Consider the following 20,613-nt stretch of genomic DNA (forward strand, 5'->3'; position numbering starts at 1 on the left):
TGACAAGCCATCATTGTTGCTGATAAAGTAATTCATAGCAAAATTGAAATGATTTATGTCAATAACACCTAATAATAATATTCAGTAAATAATTTACAAATTATTTACTATGTATGAGGCACAACAGTGTATTAAAAGAAGTGCAGTTCTGAGCAGTGTGGCTTAAGTTTGCTGGGCATCACCCAGCAAAGCAGAAAGGTCACCAGTTCAATTCCTGATCAGGGCAGAGGCCTGGGTTGTGCATCTGGTCCCAAGTTGGGACTCATACAAAGGCAACGAATGTTCCTCTCCCTCTCTTTCTCCTTCCCTTTCCTTCTCTCTAAAAATAAATAAAATCTTTTTTAAAAATAAAAGATTTACATTAGTCTTCATAACAACCACATAAAATATTATCTCTAACAGATGGTAAAATTGAGGTCCAGAGATGTGAGGTGAATGCCCCAAATCACACAGCTAAGTGTGATATAAACTTAAAATGTCTAAACAAAAATCTCTCTAGCTTAACCACTTGCTGTATCAGTGAATGTTATAGATTCAAATCTTCCCAATTTTTCAGATTTTCAATTTATTAGAGAAACTATGTAGATGAAAATTCCAAAATAATCAAGAATGTATGACTTTTAAAAAAGTAATCATCTGTCATTTACAATAATATTCATGTCCTTAAGCAATATACTGAGTTGCTTAAATATCAAAAATTTTGATTTTTGATATTTAATTAGGAATAATTAGGAAGAACACATTTATTTTCAGAAACCTTGGAAAATTCCTTAGTATTTTCTTACCCGACTTTCTACAAAATCCAACTATCTAAATTTGAAGATTAAGAATCATCAGAAGTGGTGATGTCATCAGTAATGGTGGGGTAAAAACCTTAAATATCCATTTTTCCGTAAGAGCAACAAGAACACTGGCAAAAACTGTCAAAAATCTGAACTTATCTATGACAAATAAGAAGTTGAATTAGTAATTTAAAAAACTGCCCACAAAGAAACGGCCATGACCAGATGGCTTCATAGGTGAATTCTATCAATTATTTAAAGATTTAACACCAACAGAAGTGTTAAATCTTCACAAACTCTCAGAAAAAGGAGTAATAGGGAACTCAATCTTATAAAAGGCACCTATGGGAAATATACTGGCTAACATCATAGTCAATAGTAAAAGATTATAAGCTTCCCCCTAAGACAAAAAAAGACAAAGATGTCTGCTTTTCCACTTCTTTGACATTGTAACTAGGGATTCTGTCTGGAAAATGAGGCAAAAAAGAGAAAGAAAAGGCATTAAAAAATGGAAAAGAAGATCATTGGAAAGAAGGTAGTAAAACTCTATTTGTAGTGACATGATCTATATATAAGATTCTAAGGAACCAGTAAGACAAAATATTAGCGGTAATAAATAAGCTCAATAATGCATATTACAAGATCAATATATGAAAATATTATTTATATACACTAGCAATGAACAATCCAAATACAGTTATATCTTGGTACTTGTCAGTTTGAGAACTTATTAAACCCTGTACTCATTGCTTTTTGAGGAGAAAAAATGTTTCAGCACTTGGCACTTGCTTGTGACTTGTTGCACTTGCTAGAACTTGTATGAGTCACAATAAGCCCTGGGAAGTGAAAATGTACTCGACGTTCAGTACTCACTGGTTTTGGCACTTGTCACAAATTCTGGAATGAATGAACAATGAGTACTGAGGTACCACTACATAATAAAACATCACTGAAAGAAACTGAATACCTTAATAAATAGAAAGAAACCCCATCTGACCCTGTCTGGTGTAGCTCAGTGGTTTGGACATCACCCTGTGGACTGAAAGGTTGCTGGTTCAATTTCCAGTTGGGGAACACCTGGATTGGGGGTCAGGTCCCCTGTTGGGGGTGTGCAGGAGCCAACCAACTAATGTTTCTTTCCCTCTCTCCTTCCCTTCCTCTCTCTCTAAAAATAAATAAATAAAATCTTAAAAAAAGAAACCCTGTGTGTGTTCATGGATCAGAAGGCCTAATATTGTTAAATTGGCAATACTGCATAAATTGATCTACACATTCAATACAATTTCTATAAAAATCCCACTTGCCTTTTTTGCATAAACAAGCCAGTCCTAGAATTTGTATGAAAATGAAAAAAATCCAGAATAACCTTGAAAAAGAGAACATACTTCTTGATTTCCAAACTTACTACACAGTTATGGAATTCAAGAGTGTGGTAATGGTATAGGATAGACATATAATCAATGGAGTAAAATTGAGACTCTAGATATAAACTCATACATTTGTGGACAACTCATTTTCAACAGGAGTGTCAAGACAATCCAACAAGGGAAAGAGAAGTCTTTTCAACACATCATGCTGGGAGGAGTGGAATACATACCCACGTACAAAAGAATGAAGTCGGATATCCTGCTTTGCATCACATACCAAAGTTAACACAAAATGAATCAAAGACCTAAATGAAAACTAAAGCTAAAATTTTAGAAGAACACAGGAGAAATTTTTCATTACCTTGCATTAGGTAACAGTTTCTTAGCTATGATAACATAAAAACATAAGTAGCCAAAGATAAAATGAACTGGACTTCATCAAAATTGAAAATTTTTGTGTTTCAAAGGACACCACCAAGGAAGTAAAGTCAGCCCAAAAAATTGAAGAAAATATTTGCAAAGCATATATAAGTAAAGGTTTAGTATCCAGAATATATTTTTTAAAAACTTTTACAACTCAACAATGAAAAGCCAACCCAATTTACCAATGGGCAAAGGTTTTTAAAAAGACATTTCTCCTAAAATATACAAGTGGCCAATAAGCACATGAAAAGATGCTCAAATCATTAGTCATTGATTTGACTTAGTGGGGCCCCACTGCCCCACTAAGATACAGGACATTTCCATCAACCCCCATAGTTCCCTCTTGCTTCTTATTAGTCCATCCCCACTCTACCCTCCAACTTGGTCTTACTTTCTGTCTCTACAGGTTAAGTTTCTCTATTCTATAACTTCAATAATTCAATTTTTAAGAAATTATGATTTCAACTAATTTCAGAAAATTTTGAAAATTAGTATTGAAATACAGTGAAGAAAAAGGAAATGCTAAATTAAAGCAAAATGAAACCAAATAAAAGGAATGCTGACTTTTATTCTTTCTTATGGTTTGTTTTTCTAAATTTTATCTATTTATATATTTTTAGAAGAGGGGAAGGAAGAGAGAGGGAGAGAAGCATTAATGTGTGGTTGCCTCTTGTGCACCCCTACTGGGAACCTGGCCTGCAACCCAGGCATGTGCCCTGACTGGGAATCAAACCTGAGACCCTTTGCTTCACAGGCTAGTGCTCCATCCACTGAGCCACACCAGGTGGGGCTGTAAGTCATACTTTTAAGTCGAAAGGCCTACAAAAATATTTTTTAAAATCTCAAAAAAGAAAATCAGGGTAATAATGGTTGTCCTGGTAGGGAGTGAGGGTTATGTAATGAGCTTCCAATGCTTCGTTAACTTATATGTCTCAAGTTTAGTGAAGAGAAAGAGGAGGAAGAAGAGAGAGGTGTTTTTTAAGAGGATTCTTTTAATATAGTGTATTATTGATTACGCTATTACAGTTGTCCCATTTTTTTTCCTCCCCTTTATTCCCCTCCTCCCTGCACCCTCCACTCCCACCAACATTCTCCCCTCTAAATTCAAGTCCATGGGTCATATATGTAAGTTCTTTGGCTTCTCTATTCCCTACACTATCCTTAATCTCTCCCTGTCTATTTTGCACCTACTGCTTATGCTTCTTACTCCCTTTCCTGTACCTCCCCCCACCCCCGTTTTCTCCCCTCCCCCTCCTTGCTGATAACCCTCCATGTGATCTCCATTTCTGTGATTCTGTTCCTGTTCTAGTTGTTTGCTTAGTTTGTTTTTGTTTTTGTTTTTAGGTTCAGTTGTTGATAGTTGTGAGTTTGTTGTCATTTTACTGTTCATACTTTTTGATCTTCTTTTTCTTAGAAAAGTCCCTTTTAACGTTTCACATAAGGGCTTGGTGATGATGAACTCCTTTAACTAGACCTTATCTGGGAAGCACTTTATCTGCCCTTCCATTCTAAATGATAGCTTTGCTGGACAGAGTAATCTTGGATGTAGGTCCTTGACTTTCATGACTCTGAACACTTCCTTCCAATCCCTTCTTGCCTGCAAGGTTTCTTTTGAGAAATCAGCTGACAGTCTTATGGGAACTCCTTTGTAGGTAACTGTCTCCGTTTCTCTTGCTGCTTTTCAGATTCTCTCCTTATCTTTAATCTTGGGCAATGTAATTATGATGTGCCTTAGCATGTGCTTCCTTGGGTCCAACTTCTTTGGAACTCTCTGAGCTTCATGGATGTCCTGGAAATCTATTTCCTTCACCAGATTGAAGAAGTTCCCCTTCATTATTTTTTCAGATAAGTTTTCAATTTCTTGCTCTTTCTCTTCTCCATCTGGCAACCGTATGATTTGGATGTTGGAACATTTAAAGTTGTCCCAGAGGTTCCTAAGCCTCTCCTCATTTTTTTGAATTCTTGTTTCTTCATTCTCTTCTGGTTGAATTTTTATTTCTTCCTTCTCCAAATCATTGATTTGAGTCCTAGTTTCCTTCCTTATACTGTTGGTTCCCTGTATATCTTTCTGTATTTCACTTTGAATAGCCTTCATGTCTTCCTCCACTTTGCGACCATACCCAACCATTTCTGTGAGCATCCTGATTACCAATATTTTGAACTATGCATTTGACAGGTTGGCTACCTCTTCATCACTTAGTTCTATTTTTGGAGCTTTGATCTGTTCTTTCATTTGGGCCACATTTCTTTGTCTCAGCATGCCTCTAACGTTGGAAGGGGTGAAGCCTTAGGTATTCACCAGGGTGGGGCAACCCAGGTTGTGATGGTGTATGTGGGGGAGGGGTCCAAGAGTGAACAATGCTGCTTGTTCGGCTCTTGACCGTCTTTCAGTCACTTCCCCTGCTACGCACAAGCAAACTGGGCCATTCCAGTGCTGACTCCCAGGTGAGTGGGTCTGTGTATGTTCTGGCACCTTGTGGGTTTCTCCAATGAACTCTCCCGTGAAGCTGGGAGTTTCTCTCACTGCTGAAACTCCCACAGATTTTTTATAGCCAGAGGTTGTGAGGCTCTTTTTTTTCTGCACTGGAACCCTGGATTGCATGGTCTGTCTTGCTCCCCAGCTGTTCCTCCATTTGTATCCGCGTGCAAATGTGGGACAGTCTGGTCAGCCAGCCACTGCCTTGCCTACCTGGTCCTCCAGCTGCCGCCTTGCCACGTGTCCTCTCCGCCCCAGCTGCACGTCTCCACCCCTACTACTGGTCTGGATTAATGTTCTTTAACTTCTTGGCTGTCAGACTTCCATACAGTTAGATTTTCTGGCAGTTCTAGTTATTTTTTGTTTTTAAATTTGTTGTCCTTCCTTCGTTTGTGTGAGGAGGCAAAGTGTACCTACGCCTCCATTTTGGCCGGAAGTCTGAACTCTTTCTTTATTCCTTTAAAATTCAAATCATAATGCTCCAAAAGAAGTCTTCATTAATTGAATCAACCTAGGCCCACAGAGCATTAATCTCACATGCAACTGCTGAAGCCTCAATAAACATTCATTTTCTTGCAAAAAAGATATTATTTTATACTATACACATGTGTATATACTATTTTGAGACAGATTTGTACTTAGTCCCTGTTCCACTGCTCACCGGCTGTGTGTCCTTTATCTTGTCATTAATTTCCGTCTTTTAAAAAAGAATATCTGTCCTGTCCATACAAGAATGTTGTAAAAATCAAATGAGGTAGTATGAAAGTATTTTACAAAACATAAAGTGCTATGCAAATGTAAGATGGCTTTTTATTTTTATACATCTCATACTACTTTGTTCTACAACTTTACAGCAGCAGTAGAGGACGGTAGTTATTGACCAACAGAATATCCAGACCAGAATTCTATAGTAAAAAATGTATGGTTATGACCATTACAATTTATTATAAACCCAGAATGACCACAGCTTTCAAAGGTGATTAGGATGTCCTTAGTTTGTTCATCTAGTTTGTGTATTTACTGAGCACCTATTAAGTGTAAGGCATTGCGAGAAGCACAAGGATAGAGGCATAGTACAGAGGCTCAGCTTCTCTGTGTTTATTATAGATGATTTCTCCACAGCTGTTTAGTAAATGTTTAAAATACTCTGGGAAGAAATTAACAACTTCATAAACTGACCTTAGATTAATGTCTAATCAAAAAGATGAAAATGAATGTGATGTCGACAACTTGCAAGTTATTTATCATTTTAAAATTGTTATCTTCACTTAGATCAAAAATGAAGTTATTTTAAGAACTGAGCATCCATGTTATCCATACTTTGTCTTTCTTTAAACATGAGATACAAATCCTATTTTTAAGCACAGACGTCTCAACATTTAAGTGAAGAATCAGACATCTTTCCTCAAGGATTACTATTATATAATTCTCTATTTATAAAAAATATTAAGAACTATACATGGAGGGGGTTCTGGGAGCATGGGAGCTTAATGCCTCCCCCTTTCCCCTCTACTCCCAATTCTAATTCTTCCTCCTACCCCAATGATTTTGAACTGGTGTGCTGCACAAATTTTTAAAATAAAAGGTAATACCTGACTATTTGGTCAGGAGCACTGATCTCTTTGCCCTCAGATTGTCAAATAAGGAAAATGACAATAGCCAATACAGCAATAGCCTTCCCGTGTGAATGAATCAAAATTATACCTACTTTTTGGTCAGATCAGCAAAAATTTTATTTTTTGGTGTGCTGCAAAATTTACTATATAATTACATGTGCCATGAGATTAAAAAAAAGGTTGAAAATTGTTGTCTTATCCAACACAGCAGCTCTCCTGAGCTAAGGTAGCTGCTGGGTGAGCAGACAGGCAGGGACTACATGGAGGGAGCTATAAACCTCTGCGTTTGAGGAAATCTTAAAATCTATAAGAACATACAACAAAAGGCTAAGATGGAGGTGTAGGTAGATATGCATCACTTCCTTGCACAACCAAAAGAGTAACAACCAATTTAAAAACAAAAAACAACCAGAACTGCCATAAAACCAAACTGTATGGAAGTCCAACAACCAAACATTCACCCAGACTGGGGTGGTAGGAGGGGCGGAGACCGGAAGCCTGGATGGAGAGCACAAGTAACAAAGTGGCAGCTAGCAGACCGGGTGGTCCCACATTCGCATACAGATAAACTGGGAGGAACTGGGGAGCGAGAAGGACCAGACAACCCAGGATTCCAGTGTGGAAAAAGAAAGCTTCAAGATGTCTAGCTGTAAAAACCTGTGGGGGTTGTGGTAGCAGAAGACATTGCCAGTCTCACATGGGAGTCCAATGGAGGGGCCCACAGGGTCTTAGAATATACACAAACCCACCCACCTTGGAATCAGCACCAGAAGAGCACAATTTGTTTGTGGGTAGTGGGGGAAGTGATGGAAAGTGGGAGAGAGCTGAGCAAGAGGTAATGTTCCCTCTCTGCCGCTTGCTCCGCTCTGGTGACTATCTAAGGCTCTGTCCCTTACAATGGAAGAGGTGTACTAAGACAAACATGTGACCCAAATGAAAAAAACAGATCAAAACTCCAGAAAAAGAACTGAGCGACAAGGAGACAGACAATCTATCAGATGCACAGTTCAAAACAGTGGTAATCAGGATGCTCACAGAAATAGTTGAGTATGGTCACAAAGTGGAGAAAGACATAAAAGCTATACAAAGTGAGATAGAGAAAAATATAAAGGGAACCAATACTGAAGAGAAGGAAATCAGGACTGACATCAATGATTTGAAACAGAAAGAAGAAATAAAGATTCAACCAGAAGAGAATGAAGAAACAAGAATTCAAAAAAATGAGGAGAGGCTTAGGAACCTCTGGGACAACTTTAAATGCTCCAACAATCCAAATCATACGGGTGCCAGAAGGAGAAGAGAAAGAGCAAGAAATTGAAAACTTATTAAAAAAAAAAAAAAATGAAAGAAAACTTCCCCAATCTGGTGAGGGAAATAGACATACAAGTCCAGGTAGCTCAGAGGGTCCCAAAGAAGTTGGACCCAAGGAAGCACATGCTAAGGCACATCATAATTACATTGCCCAAGATTAAAGATAAGGAGAGAATCTGAAAAGCAGCAAGAGAAACGGAGACAGTTACCTACAAAGGAGTTCCCATAAGACTGTCAGCTGATTTCTCAAAAGAAACCTTGCAGGCAAGAAGGGATTGGAAGGAAGTGTTCAGAGTCATGAAAGTCAAGGACCTACATCCAAGATTACTCTGTCCAGCAAAGCTATCATTTAGAATGGAAGGGCAGATAAAGTGCTTCCCAGATAAGGTCTAGTTAAAGGAGTTCATCATCACCAAGCCCTTATGTGAAACGTTAAAAGGGACTTTTCTAAGAAAAAGAAGATCAAAAAGTATGAACAGTAAAATGACAACAAACTCACAACTATCAACAACTGAACCTAAAAACAAAAACAAAAACAAACTAAGCAAACAACTAGAACAGGAACAGAATCACAGAAATGGAGATCACGGGGAAGGATAGCAGTGGGGAGGAGGAGGAGGGAGAATGGGGGAAAAGGTACAGGGAGTAAGAAACATAATTGTAAGTACAAAATAGGTGGGGAGGTTAAGAATAGTATATGAAATAGAGAAGAACTTGTATGTGAGACCTATGGACATGAATTAAGGAAGAGAATGCTGGAGCGAAGAGGGGTACAGGATGGAGGGGTATAAAAGGGAGAAAAAAATGGGACAACTCTAATAGCATAATCAATAAAATATACTTGAAAAGAAGAACATACAATAAAATCTGAATAAGAAAGTTTAATGTTCTTATGTGGGAAGATTTAGTAACATTAGAAGGTGAACTCTACCACAATTAAAACAGAAATGTAGTAAGAGTTGCACTTAATATTATTGAGTAAGATGCTGTGGGGAATTACATGATTTAAAAAGTCAAATGGAAAAATTAATGATGAAGAATAACCATGAAAAGGATGAAAAAGGGAGTGAATTTCCCCATTATATATCAGAAGACTAAAATAACATAAAAATAATGCTGGCATGAGAAGAAACACAAAATCCAAAAATAGATCCCAGTAGTCAAACTATTTTAATGTAAAACAGAGGTGGGATTTTTATCCATAGAAAAAGGATAGTTTATATCAGGAGTTAATACACTATGGCCTGAAAGCCAAATTGTGCCCTTTGCCTGTTTTTGTAAATCAAGTTTTACTGGAACACAGCCATGCCCATCATCTGCAAATTGTCTATGGCTGCTTTCAAGCTACAGAGTTATGCAGTTGCGACAGAGACCATCTGGTCTGCAAAGCTGAAAATATTTACTATCTGGCTCTTTAAGGAAAAAGTTTGCCAACCTTTAGTTTATATAATAAATGATCCTATTACAGCCAGCTATCACCTGGAAGAAAATAAAGCTCTACCCTTATATCTCACACAATATTTAAAAATAAGTTCCAGATGAATTAAAGACTTACATATTTACAAAAATCAATCTTACGACAAAAGCTACGTAAGAAAACTATGTATAACCTGCAGATATATGGGGAGAGGCCTTCTCAACAAAGAAAGAAATCCATATACTACTAAGAAAAAGATATAACTGGCTAAAAAATTAAAAACCTTTTTTATATAAAGATACTATCAAAATCAAGACAGATCTTATAGTTTTGATTATTTTTATAAACCGTTTTACAAAAAAATGGTTAATATATTTAAAAAATAACTTTTTATAAAACAATATAAATAACCTAAAAGAATACAAAACATGAGGCAATTTACAGAAAAACAAATCCACATGCCCAACAAAGGTGAATGGATGCGTAAACTTACTAAGTATGAGAGAAATACTAACTAAAAATGAGATTGTCTCTTTATATGTCAAGGAGTTATTAAGCTTATTGTGGGTGAGGATATAAGGAGAGAAGCATACTTTTGTATCTTGTTGGTAGAAGTCTGAATTCATACATTTTTGGAAAGTAACCTGGCAACATTTTTAAAAAATTTATATACGCTCTACCTTTTGACTCAGAAATCCATTCTTGGGTATCTATTCCACAGGCCTAAAAGAATACATATATAATCCTGTTTACTGCAGTACTTTTGTGGTGATAAAAACTGGAAAACAGCAAACTGGTTAAAATAAGTAAAAATTAACTTATCAATAGGGAATACTAAACTTATTATAGTATGAATAGAGACTGAACATAATATAGACATTAAAAACAAGAAACTGAGACCTACAATCCAATAACAAAAAAATCCCAATCTGATTTTTAAAATGGGCAGAACATTTGAACACGTTCCAGATGAATCAAAGACTTACATATAAAAGTCTTTGTATATATTTCTCCAAAGATTACACAAATATTCTAAAAGCACATAAAAAATACTCAACATTGCTAATAAGCAAGGAAATGCAAATCAAAACCACAATGACATACTTCTTCCCACCTATTAGGATGGTTACTATAAAAAAAAACAACCACCAGTAAATAACAAGTGTTGGTGAAGATGTGGAGAAAATGGAACCCTTATGCACTGTTAGTAGAAATGTAAAATGGTGCAGCTGCTACAGAGAATAGTATGGCAGTTCCTTAAAAATTTAAAAATAGAATTACCACATGAAAGCAGGCTTTCAAAAAAAATATTTGTACACCCATTCTAACAACTAATTTTATATCAACATGGTTGGGCCAAGGTACCCAGAGAGATTTGGTCAAACATTTTTCTGGATGTTTCTGTGAATGTGTTTTTTTGGATGAGATTAATATTTAAATTGGTTAACTCTGAGTACAGCAAATTATCCTCCATAATGTGGGTGAGCCTCATCCAATCAGTTGAAGGCCTTAAAATAAATCTCCACATTCTTTTGGTTCTGTTTCTTTGGACAACCTTGACTAATCTACCCATGTTGACAGCACTATTAGTCACAATAACTAAAAGGTACAAGCAACCTCAGTGTCTTGTTCATTTATGATAAATAAAATTTGGTATATATACATACATGCTACAACATGAATAAACTCTGACAATATGTTAAATGAAATAATCAAGTCACACACAAAAACCTTTATGAGTCCACTTATATGAACTAACTAGAGCACTCAAATTCATAGCTGTTGTTATAGGGTATAGTTTCAGTTTCCAAGATGAGAAGTGTTTTAGAGACTGAATGCACAAGAATGTGAATGTACTTAACATTACTGAAGTATACACTTATAAATGGTTAAAGATGGTAAATTTCATGTTATATGTAGTCACAATTAAAAAATTTTAAAACAATTTAACAAAAAGTATTATAAGTAACTCTCAAAAAAAATTAAGTAACATATGATCAGCAATCAGCTGTGGAACTGAGAATGTTTTACATTCTATCCTGCTAAAGATATTAAGTATCTCTGCACAGTTCAAAATGTATTATAAATTACTCAATGTTTCTTTTTGAAATAACCAAAAAGTAAAGTTAAAAGCAACAATATTCAGTTTACTGCCCAATTTAAGTCCCTCCTCTTGTCATCTGGCCTTCCAACAATATGAAAAAAAGTCATCCTTTATGTTAGATGTTATCGCAAGATATTGTCGTTACTGAAGTGGAAAACAATGAAAGAACAGAATTATAATTTCTTACCCCAAACTGCCACAACCCTGGAGGAGGAGGAATCCTAACAAACAGTACCATAATTCACCACACATTTCTACTGTCCTCACTTTAACTTTATCAGAAACCAAGTCCTGCCCTGGCTGGTGTGGCTCAGCGGGTTGAGTGCTGGCCTGTGGACTGAAAACTTGCTGGTTAGATTCCTAGTCAGGGCACACGCCTGGGTCGCAGGCCAGATCCCCAGATGGGAAGTATGCAAGAGGTAACCCATCGATGTATCTCTCACACATCAATGTTTCTCTCCTTCTCTTCCTTCTCCATTCCTCCTCTCTCTAAAAATAGATAAATAAAATCTTTAAAAAAATTAATTTAAACTTAAAAAGAACAAGAAAACAAATCTTATCAGCTTCATGTTTTTGTTTAAAACTAAAAGCATTCTCTGGATTTATTTTAACCACTAGAATAACATATAGAAAAAAGTAGGTAATTAAATACTCTTTTTTGAATAAATACAAATAAGTATTCAAATTATGGTCTGACCTTTAACTCCGCAGCCTTATTCCCACCCCCCAACTCTGTGCTCAGACCAACAGGTTGTACTCATCCATACAATGTGCCCTCTGCCTACAAAGGTCTTCTCATCACTCTGACAACCTTAATTCCACCCATTTGTCACATCTCAAGAGATGTAACACTTCATCAAGAAAGCCCTCTCTGCCCTCTCAAACTAGATCAAACTCCTCAGAGGAATCAGACTTTTATTGCACTATCTCCCTTGCCTTCCCACTACCAATCACAGCTGTGATTTTACATTTGTTTGTATACTTACATGGATGATATATGATATTAATCACTACCTGCATCCCTGCGCACAGCACAGGACAGAGCATGCAACTATTTTTGAGCAAATGAACTTACTGAGTTAATGAATGGATAAGACAAACTTTTCTTACACAAAGGACATTGGCAGGTTAACATTTATAAATCCACTGCTTGTTTTGGAAAACAAAAATAATGTGCCAAATATTCACTCTGCAAGCTAAATACCAATGGCTGAGGACCTCACAGTCATTGTAGAATCGTTTTAACAGATATCTTCATTAATCACCATCTGTTTACATGTGCTATTCTAAATAACATTTTAGTTACATTTCTGTAACACTTCCTGCCATTAACCTCATCTCTAGAATACTGGCTAATATGAACCACCTGGATTTCAGGCACACAGACTCGAAACTCACACACCGAACTAAACTGTTATGTAAATGACAAGAAATGACACATTTTGGTCTGTAATGGGTATCTAGACTACTTTTGGATTTATTTTACTTTTACCAATAAAACTCTGTCACTAGACTATAGTCATTTTCAACCCATGATAATCAAATTGCAGATGAAAAAGAACTAAAGTTTTCCAACAATATGTAAAAAAGTCAGCCTTTAAATAGTATCACCAGTTAAGAGATTTTCTAGGTTTCTATCACCTTTATTTGGTCAAGAAGAACTTCACTTTATGTGATAATTATGTCCTAAAAATTCCATAATCTTAATTTTTATAAATAAAATCATATTTTTTCAGTCTCATCTAGGTCTGAATTCTAGCACTTCCACTTTTCATGTGTGTGCTACTGAGGAATTGACTTTAAAGTCTCTCAGCTTCAGTGTCCTTTATTTGGTATCAGATAATGATCCCTACATCATCATAAGATGGTTTCGAGGCTTCAAAAGATAAAATGGGCTTAACTCAAGCACACTCAGTGCCCTTCCTTTTTATCCCCTGCTACAGAGGAATTCTATTAGGATTCTACAAAACAAACAAACAAACAAACAAACAACTTCAGCAAAATTCTGACCTTCATTTATCTTATTAAAACCTGGATTTTCAGGTTTTCTTTAAATTAACTTATTAACTTAAGGTTTCATATAGTACAGGGATTTATGTCTAGCATGTTAAAGAAAAAGTACCCACATTAATCAAAATGCAGCATAAGTAAAAGCTACATAAATCAATGGAATATATCGACCATTCAAACAAATCAGCTGTAAAGGAGTCAGCAAGAGAAGCCTGTATTACCATCGGATCATACAATTAGGAAAATGGAAAGCAGAGCCCACCTTCCTTTTGGTTAAGGAAAGAATGAAGAGCTGCAAATACAAAATAGGAAATGGAAAAAGCCAGGAAATGAACAATTGGGAAAAACTAAGGCTCCTAAACTTTATATTCACTTACATATCTCACCTCTAAAATTTTAACAAATTCATGTAAGAACCAAACTGGAAAGGGGTGAAGCCAACACAAAAGTTATATAAGTCAATTGAAAACCTCAGGCTCTGTCTCCTCCTATTTAAGGAAAAAAACGCACATTCATCTTGACACAGGAAAGATCAGGCAGCAGTCTGCTCTGACAGAGGCTCACCTGGCAGCCACATTTCATCAAGCAAATTTTGAGAATTCTCTAGCTTCCCACTTTCTATCTAATTATAGAACTTTATAAAAACCATTCTCTCTCTCATACACATTCTTTCTCTCTCCCCTCCCCCTCTCTCTAAATCCTTCTGTGTTATGACACCACAGTAAGAGGTATGGATACAGCTGACAATTTTCCCCAGAAAAGAATGTAAATGTGAAAAGGAAGATGTCCTTTCTGTACATCTGCTCTATTATTCTGACAATAATCCCCATGTTAAGCAATAGTATAAGACACTTTTCCTATAGGAGCTTAAAGTATTTACAATATGGAAATTACAGTGTAGTTAAATACACATGCCAGAACCCAGCCATCCATGTAAGTGCTGGGAGGTATATATCTCGAATCAGTTCTGGAACTCTTGGGGATGTCTGTGATATATTTTATTCAACTATTCCACAAATAAGATACTTTGCTAACCTCTGAGAATTCATTATGGCACATTACTATAGAGGTCGTGGTATAGAAGAATAGCCCCCAATTAACTATCAATTATCGAGGAATAATATAATGAATTAACAAATACTCACAAATGCCTACTACATGCCAGGCACCTTTTAGACCTTGGACACACCGCATGAACAAAACAATTATTCTGCCTTCATAAAAAGATGAACCACCAGAAAAGTATAAATTTCATTTTTAGTAGTAAGTCATATGGCACTGTTAAGGACTTGAGTCAAACAGCACCATAAAGGAAAACGACTCTTGTGAAAATGATGAATCTGCTCTGAAAACAGGAGTTTAAATGTTTTAAAAAATAAGAACATCACTGATACAATGATATAAATTGGTCACATGGCTTCTGTAAAGAACAACAGCAGCCAGAGGTATAATCTCACTCGGCCACACGCCTCTCACTTCATGGATGCGGAAACAGGCCCAGCCAGACCGCCTCCCGTGAACAGCCGGGCGGCAGGCTCCGGACTCCTCCTCTCCTCCTCCCGTGCTCTTCTAGGAAACAACTTCCTTTTCTAAGAGCAACTGCTTTATCCTTTTTGTCTCCCAATATTTTACAACTTTCTGACCTCAGTGAGGTTTACATGTAGTTATGAACTGTCAAACTAGGACACTGAAGCAAAAAGAGGTCAAAATTAGGTGAATAAGGCAAAACTGTGATCTTGGCCATGCACTGTATTTTTAAGTTACCCTTCCAATAGCTCTTTTTCACTTGTTCCTACTCTTCTCCCATCATTTTAGTTAATTTTAGAAGTATTTTTTTGTTCTTCAGCTGCTACAATAGCACTGTTCTTGTTAAAACCATCATGTATCTAAAAGTTAAGGAAAATCTGCTAGTTTCTCAGTTTTGAATTACTTGAACTATAAGGTCTTTTTTCAGCTTTAAAATTATGTTATCCTTGACCCTTTCAATACCCCAGGATTCAATTAACTAAGTACTCATGGAGCACTTACAGTGTACAAAACCCAATGCTAAATCCTACTACACAGATTTTTTAAAAAACATCTAACCTTACCTCAGATATGTTACTAGCATGTTGAGGCTATCAGTGTATCCAGGGTGCTAACTAGATCAAGAACTACCAAACTTGGGAAAAGCACTGAACCTGTATAGGCCTAGACAAAGAGGTAATTTTAAAACTGTGCTTCATATTTTCCATAAATAGTCAATGCTACAGCTACTGGCCCCAAGAGGAGAGAGTCAAGTCACCCGAGTCAATCCCACTGGCCCCGATCCACCCTCCCCTTCTAAACTCAGAACCAAAGTGGGCTGTGGCTTAAACAAATTTGAAATCCACTCAGAAAACTTAGGAAACTACTCTAAAATTCTATGATAACCTGTTGTTTTTAACCTGTATTTTAATCAGCATGTTTATGTCAGTGACGGTGAAGAAAGTGCTACAAGATTTACAGACTACATAAAAAATCTTACCCACTATAAATGTTATACTCAGTCCATAAACTCTGACTCTATTTTGGCTTTTCTCTGTGGAATAACTAAAGCATATCATTACTGAATCCAGTTTTGTAAAACTATCCTAAAGCTTCTTTTAAGGAATACCTAAGTGGCGAGTACCGACTCATCTAATGTGAAATATTTCTTTCTCAGTAGAAATAACTAAGCTTCCTGTAGTCTTTCTCTAATATTTTTTTAAATGCAAATATAGGAACTGTTCTACTTGGCCACTGTGGAACATAATAGGTGCCAAAACTCCTAGACTTCTGTTCTCAGAAGATGGCTTTATTCCTTGCTATACAGAGAAGACTCACACTTTCCCATATGAGCAGGAACAAATTTCCCCTTCCATTCCTTGATCTCTCCTCTCCTCTGCTAGCTTAACCTTTACTGGTTAATTCCAATCCTCAACTATCATGTTCCATCAATTATTTTCCTTATTTGATAGACATGTTCTTCCATAAAATAACCTAAAAATCTTTTCTGTCTTAGCCGTCCGAATACTTCACTGATTGTTTTATTATACTGTGGATAATCCATGGCTTGTGATACACTTTGTGTTATCAATGAGTGACACTTTAGAAAGAAGCTTTATGGAAACAATTATTTTTTTACTGTAGATATGGTATTGCCTTGCCCCCTCTAAATGAAATTTCTTTCCTATGTAATGCCCAAGAAAGTTTAGCTTTCCCTGACAACCTAGTAGGTTACAAAAAGCTCGTAGTCAAATTTGTGGGTCAATTTAATAAATCTGAGGGTTTTACTTATTCATAGCTTATGTAATTTCATGCTGAGTTTCCATTTTGTTTTTTGTAAAATGTCTCAGATTCTTCATGAATACAAGATAAACTATAAATAAACTGTGGTATTTTCAAACCCACTGTGTAATAACTGTGTTTAACAAAGACTTGTAGAATTAAAATTTTATTTTCCTATTTAAAAAGGAAGCAGGGGAGTGTGGCTAATTAGATAATCTGGTGTTATTCCACTGGGCATTTTTCTCATTTATGAATCTACAAACTAAAAATAATCTGTCATTATGTTAATGAAATCAATGAAAAGCAACCATAAGTCAGAAATATTTTTCATTCTTTGAGTATACTGGGATTTTTGTTTACTTATTTTCAATTAGACAATTTGTTTTCTCTACATGATAGCTCTACCAAAAAAAATTTAAAAATAACTATCAAAGTAACTAAGAATAAAGACTGTGGAACAGTGAAAATGTCTGCAAGGACAAGTTAAAACACTATCTCTTTGAGTTTGAATGGAAGTTCTGCTGGATTAGAGTTTATATTTTTAGTATTATGTTTCCAATTCCTATTAACTTTTTTTTTCCATAATAGGTAACTTGCTTTCTGTAATACCGTTCATTCAACAACTATTTACTATTTGCTATATGAAAAACACATAGGAATTTTAAAGTACTCTACAGAAACATGGAGTTTCTTTATCCCATAAAAGGGTGTAGTGAAGGTACTTATTATCTATTTTACTGCATGACAATGAAGACTGTTGATTCTTCCTATCTGCAGTACTTATATATAGTCACCACAAACAATGAATTAGCAATACTGAACCACTGTTCCTAGGGGCAATATACAGTTGGGTTACTAGAACCTCTGGTCACATGTTCTTCAATTGATCAACATATAACTTTGTTTTATGTGTGTTTTTGTGTAAAGACAGCACTTCAGCACTATGCTTGGGCGTTTTTTGGTACCCAAAAAGCAAAAAATGTGAAAAATGTGGCCCTACATAGATGCGGAAAAGTCACTTGTTCACAGTGTGAGAGAGGGAACAAGAAGGCAACAGCAATGCTGAGAATGTGCACTGGGCAAATCAAATTTTTCGTCCCTCAGCACAAGTCCGTGATAGCACTGCTCATGAGCACTGGCTGTGGGGCTCCAAATGAATTTTAGCAAGCAGGCAGATCTGCAAATGCAGATCCTGCAAATAATGAAGATCAACTGTATAGGAGACAAATATTTCAGTGCAGTCTTTTGTTTGCCAAAAGAAACAAGTCTGGAAAGCCCTAAGAAATACCATTCTGTTACTGTTCAAACTTAAAAAGAGTTTTAGATTAGAGTACTTCAAGAAGGAAGATGTCTGTGGCTTTCATAAGTTGTTGTTAAAAATGTCACTTCCTACCTGATATATTCTAAAAGGGATGTAACGAAATCCATTTTCTTCTGCAGGATATTCCATGAGTTTCCGATTGATGGCCCAAAACTGGTCAAATCTGTCTGTAATGATAAATTATTAAAAATGAACATTATAATTTTAATTCTTCACATGAAGAGTTGAAAATTGTTAAACATCTACCTCTTCAAAGTTTTTAAAAGGGCATCATTTGTATGCTATTTTTTCATTAAGCTTATGCCTCTTTAACTAAATATAAAACAAGATAGAAAATTAATTTTTACATTATTGTTTCTTCTTCCTGGATAATTCACATAAACATTTTTTCTCATAAGAGAAACCCTAAACAGATTATGACTACATGTGTTATCAATGCAAAAAACATCAGACAGGGATGAATGTCTTGATATCCTTTGTCCTATTCCTACTGTTTAACCTATAAAGGCAATAGCTTCAGGTGAGCTAAATTTTAACCAAAACTTGCTTAAAGAAACAAAGTCAAAAATATCAAACAGAGTAAACATTAAACAGGAAAAAAACACAGTGAAATTATAGGAAATGCTTTGGAAGAAATGTGAACAAATATGAACTGACTAAACAACACCTTTTTAAAATTTTCAGGTTCAATTTTTTAAAAAACCCACTTTACTAAGATGTAGTTTACATACCATAAAATTCATCCTTTTAAAGTGTACAACTGAGTGTTTTTTTAGTACATTCAGAGTGTTTTTTTAGTACATCCATTGCCAACATCTAATTTCAGAAAATTTTCGTCATCCTCAAACGAAATCTGTACCCTTTAATAATTACTTCCTTTCTCCCTCCTCCACCCCCTGGAAATCACTAATCTCAACTCTCTTCCAGAAATTTCATATAAATGGAATCATACAATATGTGGCCTTTAGCATCTGTTCGCTCTCTCTCTTTTTCAGACTATGCTTTCAAGGTTCATTCATGCTGTACCATGTATCACAACTTCATTAGTATTTATGGCCAAATAATATTTAATTGTATGGAGACGCCACATTTAAATTGTGTCTACTTGTTAGCTACTATGAATATTCATGTACAAATTCTTGAACTTGGATACTTGATACACATTTTCAATTTTCTTTTACACACCTCCTCCTCCGGCCTGCCCCCCCCAGCAGTGGAATTGCTGAGTTATATGGTAACTCTTTAACTGCCATATGGTAATTAAGTCTTGAGGAATTGCCAAACTGTTTTTCAAAGCGGGAGCACCAATTTACATTCCCATCAGAAATGTATAAATGTTCCAATTTGTCCACATCCATGCCAACACTTGTTTTTGTCCATCTTTTCTATTACAGTCATCCCTAGTGGGTGTGATGTGGTATCTCCTTATGGTTTCAACTTCATTTCCCTAAGGATTAGTTATACTGAGCATCTTTTCATTTGGTTACTGGCCATTTATATACCTTCTTTGGAGCAGTGTCCATCAAATCTTTTTCCCCTTTTTAATTTTTTTATTGCTGTATATTATAAGAGTTCCTTACGTATTCTGGATACAAATCCTTTATCTGATATAGGATAAGCAAATATTTTCCCCAATTCTGTGCATTGTTTTTTAACTCCTTAACTCACCCAGAATTCTACCTTAAAATAATTTTTTTCTCAGAATCAAATCTCTGTAAAACACTAACAGCTCCAGAATTTCAGAGCAGTTTGGTATTAAAGCATATTCACTACTATAATACTAGATTTGCCTCAGTCCAATTACCTGGCAATCTATCCATTCTGTTTAGGCCATCAAAACTATATAAAAGAAAGTTTAATTGTTTTTTTTTTTTAAGAAACATTTTATTTTTAAAGATTTTATTTATTCATTTTTAGAGAGAGGGGAGGGGAAAGAGGGAGAGAAATATCAGTGTGTGGTTGCCTCTCACGTGACCCCTACTGGGGACTTGGCCTGCAATCCAGGCATGTGCCCTCACTGGTTATCGAACCAGTGACCCTTTGGTTCACAGGCCTGTGCTCAATCCACTGAGCCACACCAGCCAGGACTAACTGTTTCTCCTTATACCCCTGTCCTAGAATACTGTGACAGGCTCTAGGCCTTCTCTACTCTCATCCTCAACTCCAATGGAGAAAGGCTGATACTACGCTAAAACTGGTGTCACAGGGAATTTAGAATAGTTAGTTTAGTAAAATTTCAAAAATGACAACTAAGGTCCAGGTTGTTATGAAGTTAATTCAGAACCAGGACCAGACTCTTGGTCTTCTGATTCAAAGTCCACAACCGTTTCAACAGTTAGAACCACAAAACTGCATCTCAGAGGAGCCCCTCTGACCACAGTTCTTTCATATATGAATCAATTATTCTTTCAACACTTTTTTACTCACTGCCTCACCATTAATGATCTCAAGCACCTACCTACAATGCATGCATACTATATGGTCTTGAGTCAAGGAAT

General features: G+C 35.9%; 1 protein-coding gene across 1 annotated transcript in view; it reads right to left on the reverse strand.

Annotated features, from left to right (window-relative positions):
• Window positions 1–20,613, reverse strand: part of ATG5 (autophagy related 5) — a 116,518-nt gene that overhangs the window by 38,328 nt on the left and 57,577 nt on the right. Inside the window, exon 6 of the mRNA XM_054569776.1 lies at window positions 18,188–18,282. Within this exon, the coding sequence (XP_054425751.1) occupies window positions 18,188–18,282 (95 nt within the window). The remainder of the gene's footprint in view (window positions 1–18,187; window positions 18,283–20,613) is intronic.

Source organism: Pteronotus mesoamericanus, unplaced genomic scaffold (genome assembly GCF_021234165.1).
Source record: "Pteronotus mesoamericanus isolate MK-2021 breed Mesoamerican mustached bat unplaced genomic scaffold, CSHL_Meso_final contig_20, whole genome shotgun sequence".
In the NCBI taxonomy this organism is placed as follows: Eukaryota; Metazoa; Chordata; class Mammalia; order Chiroptera; family Mormoopidae; genus Pteronotus; species Pteronotus mesoamericanus.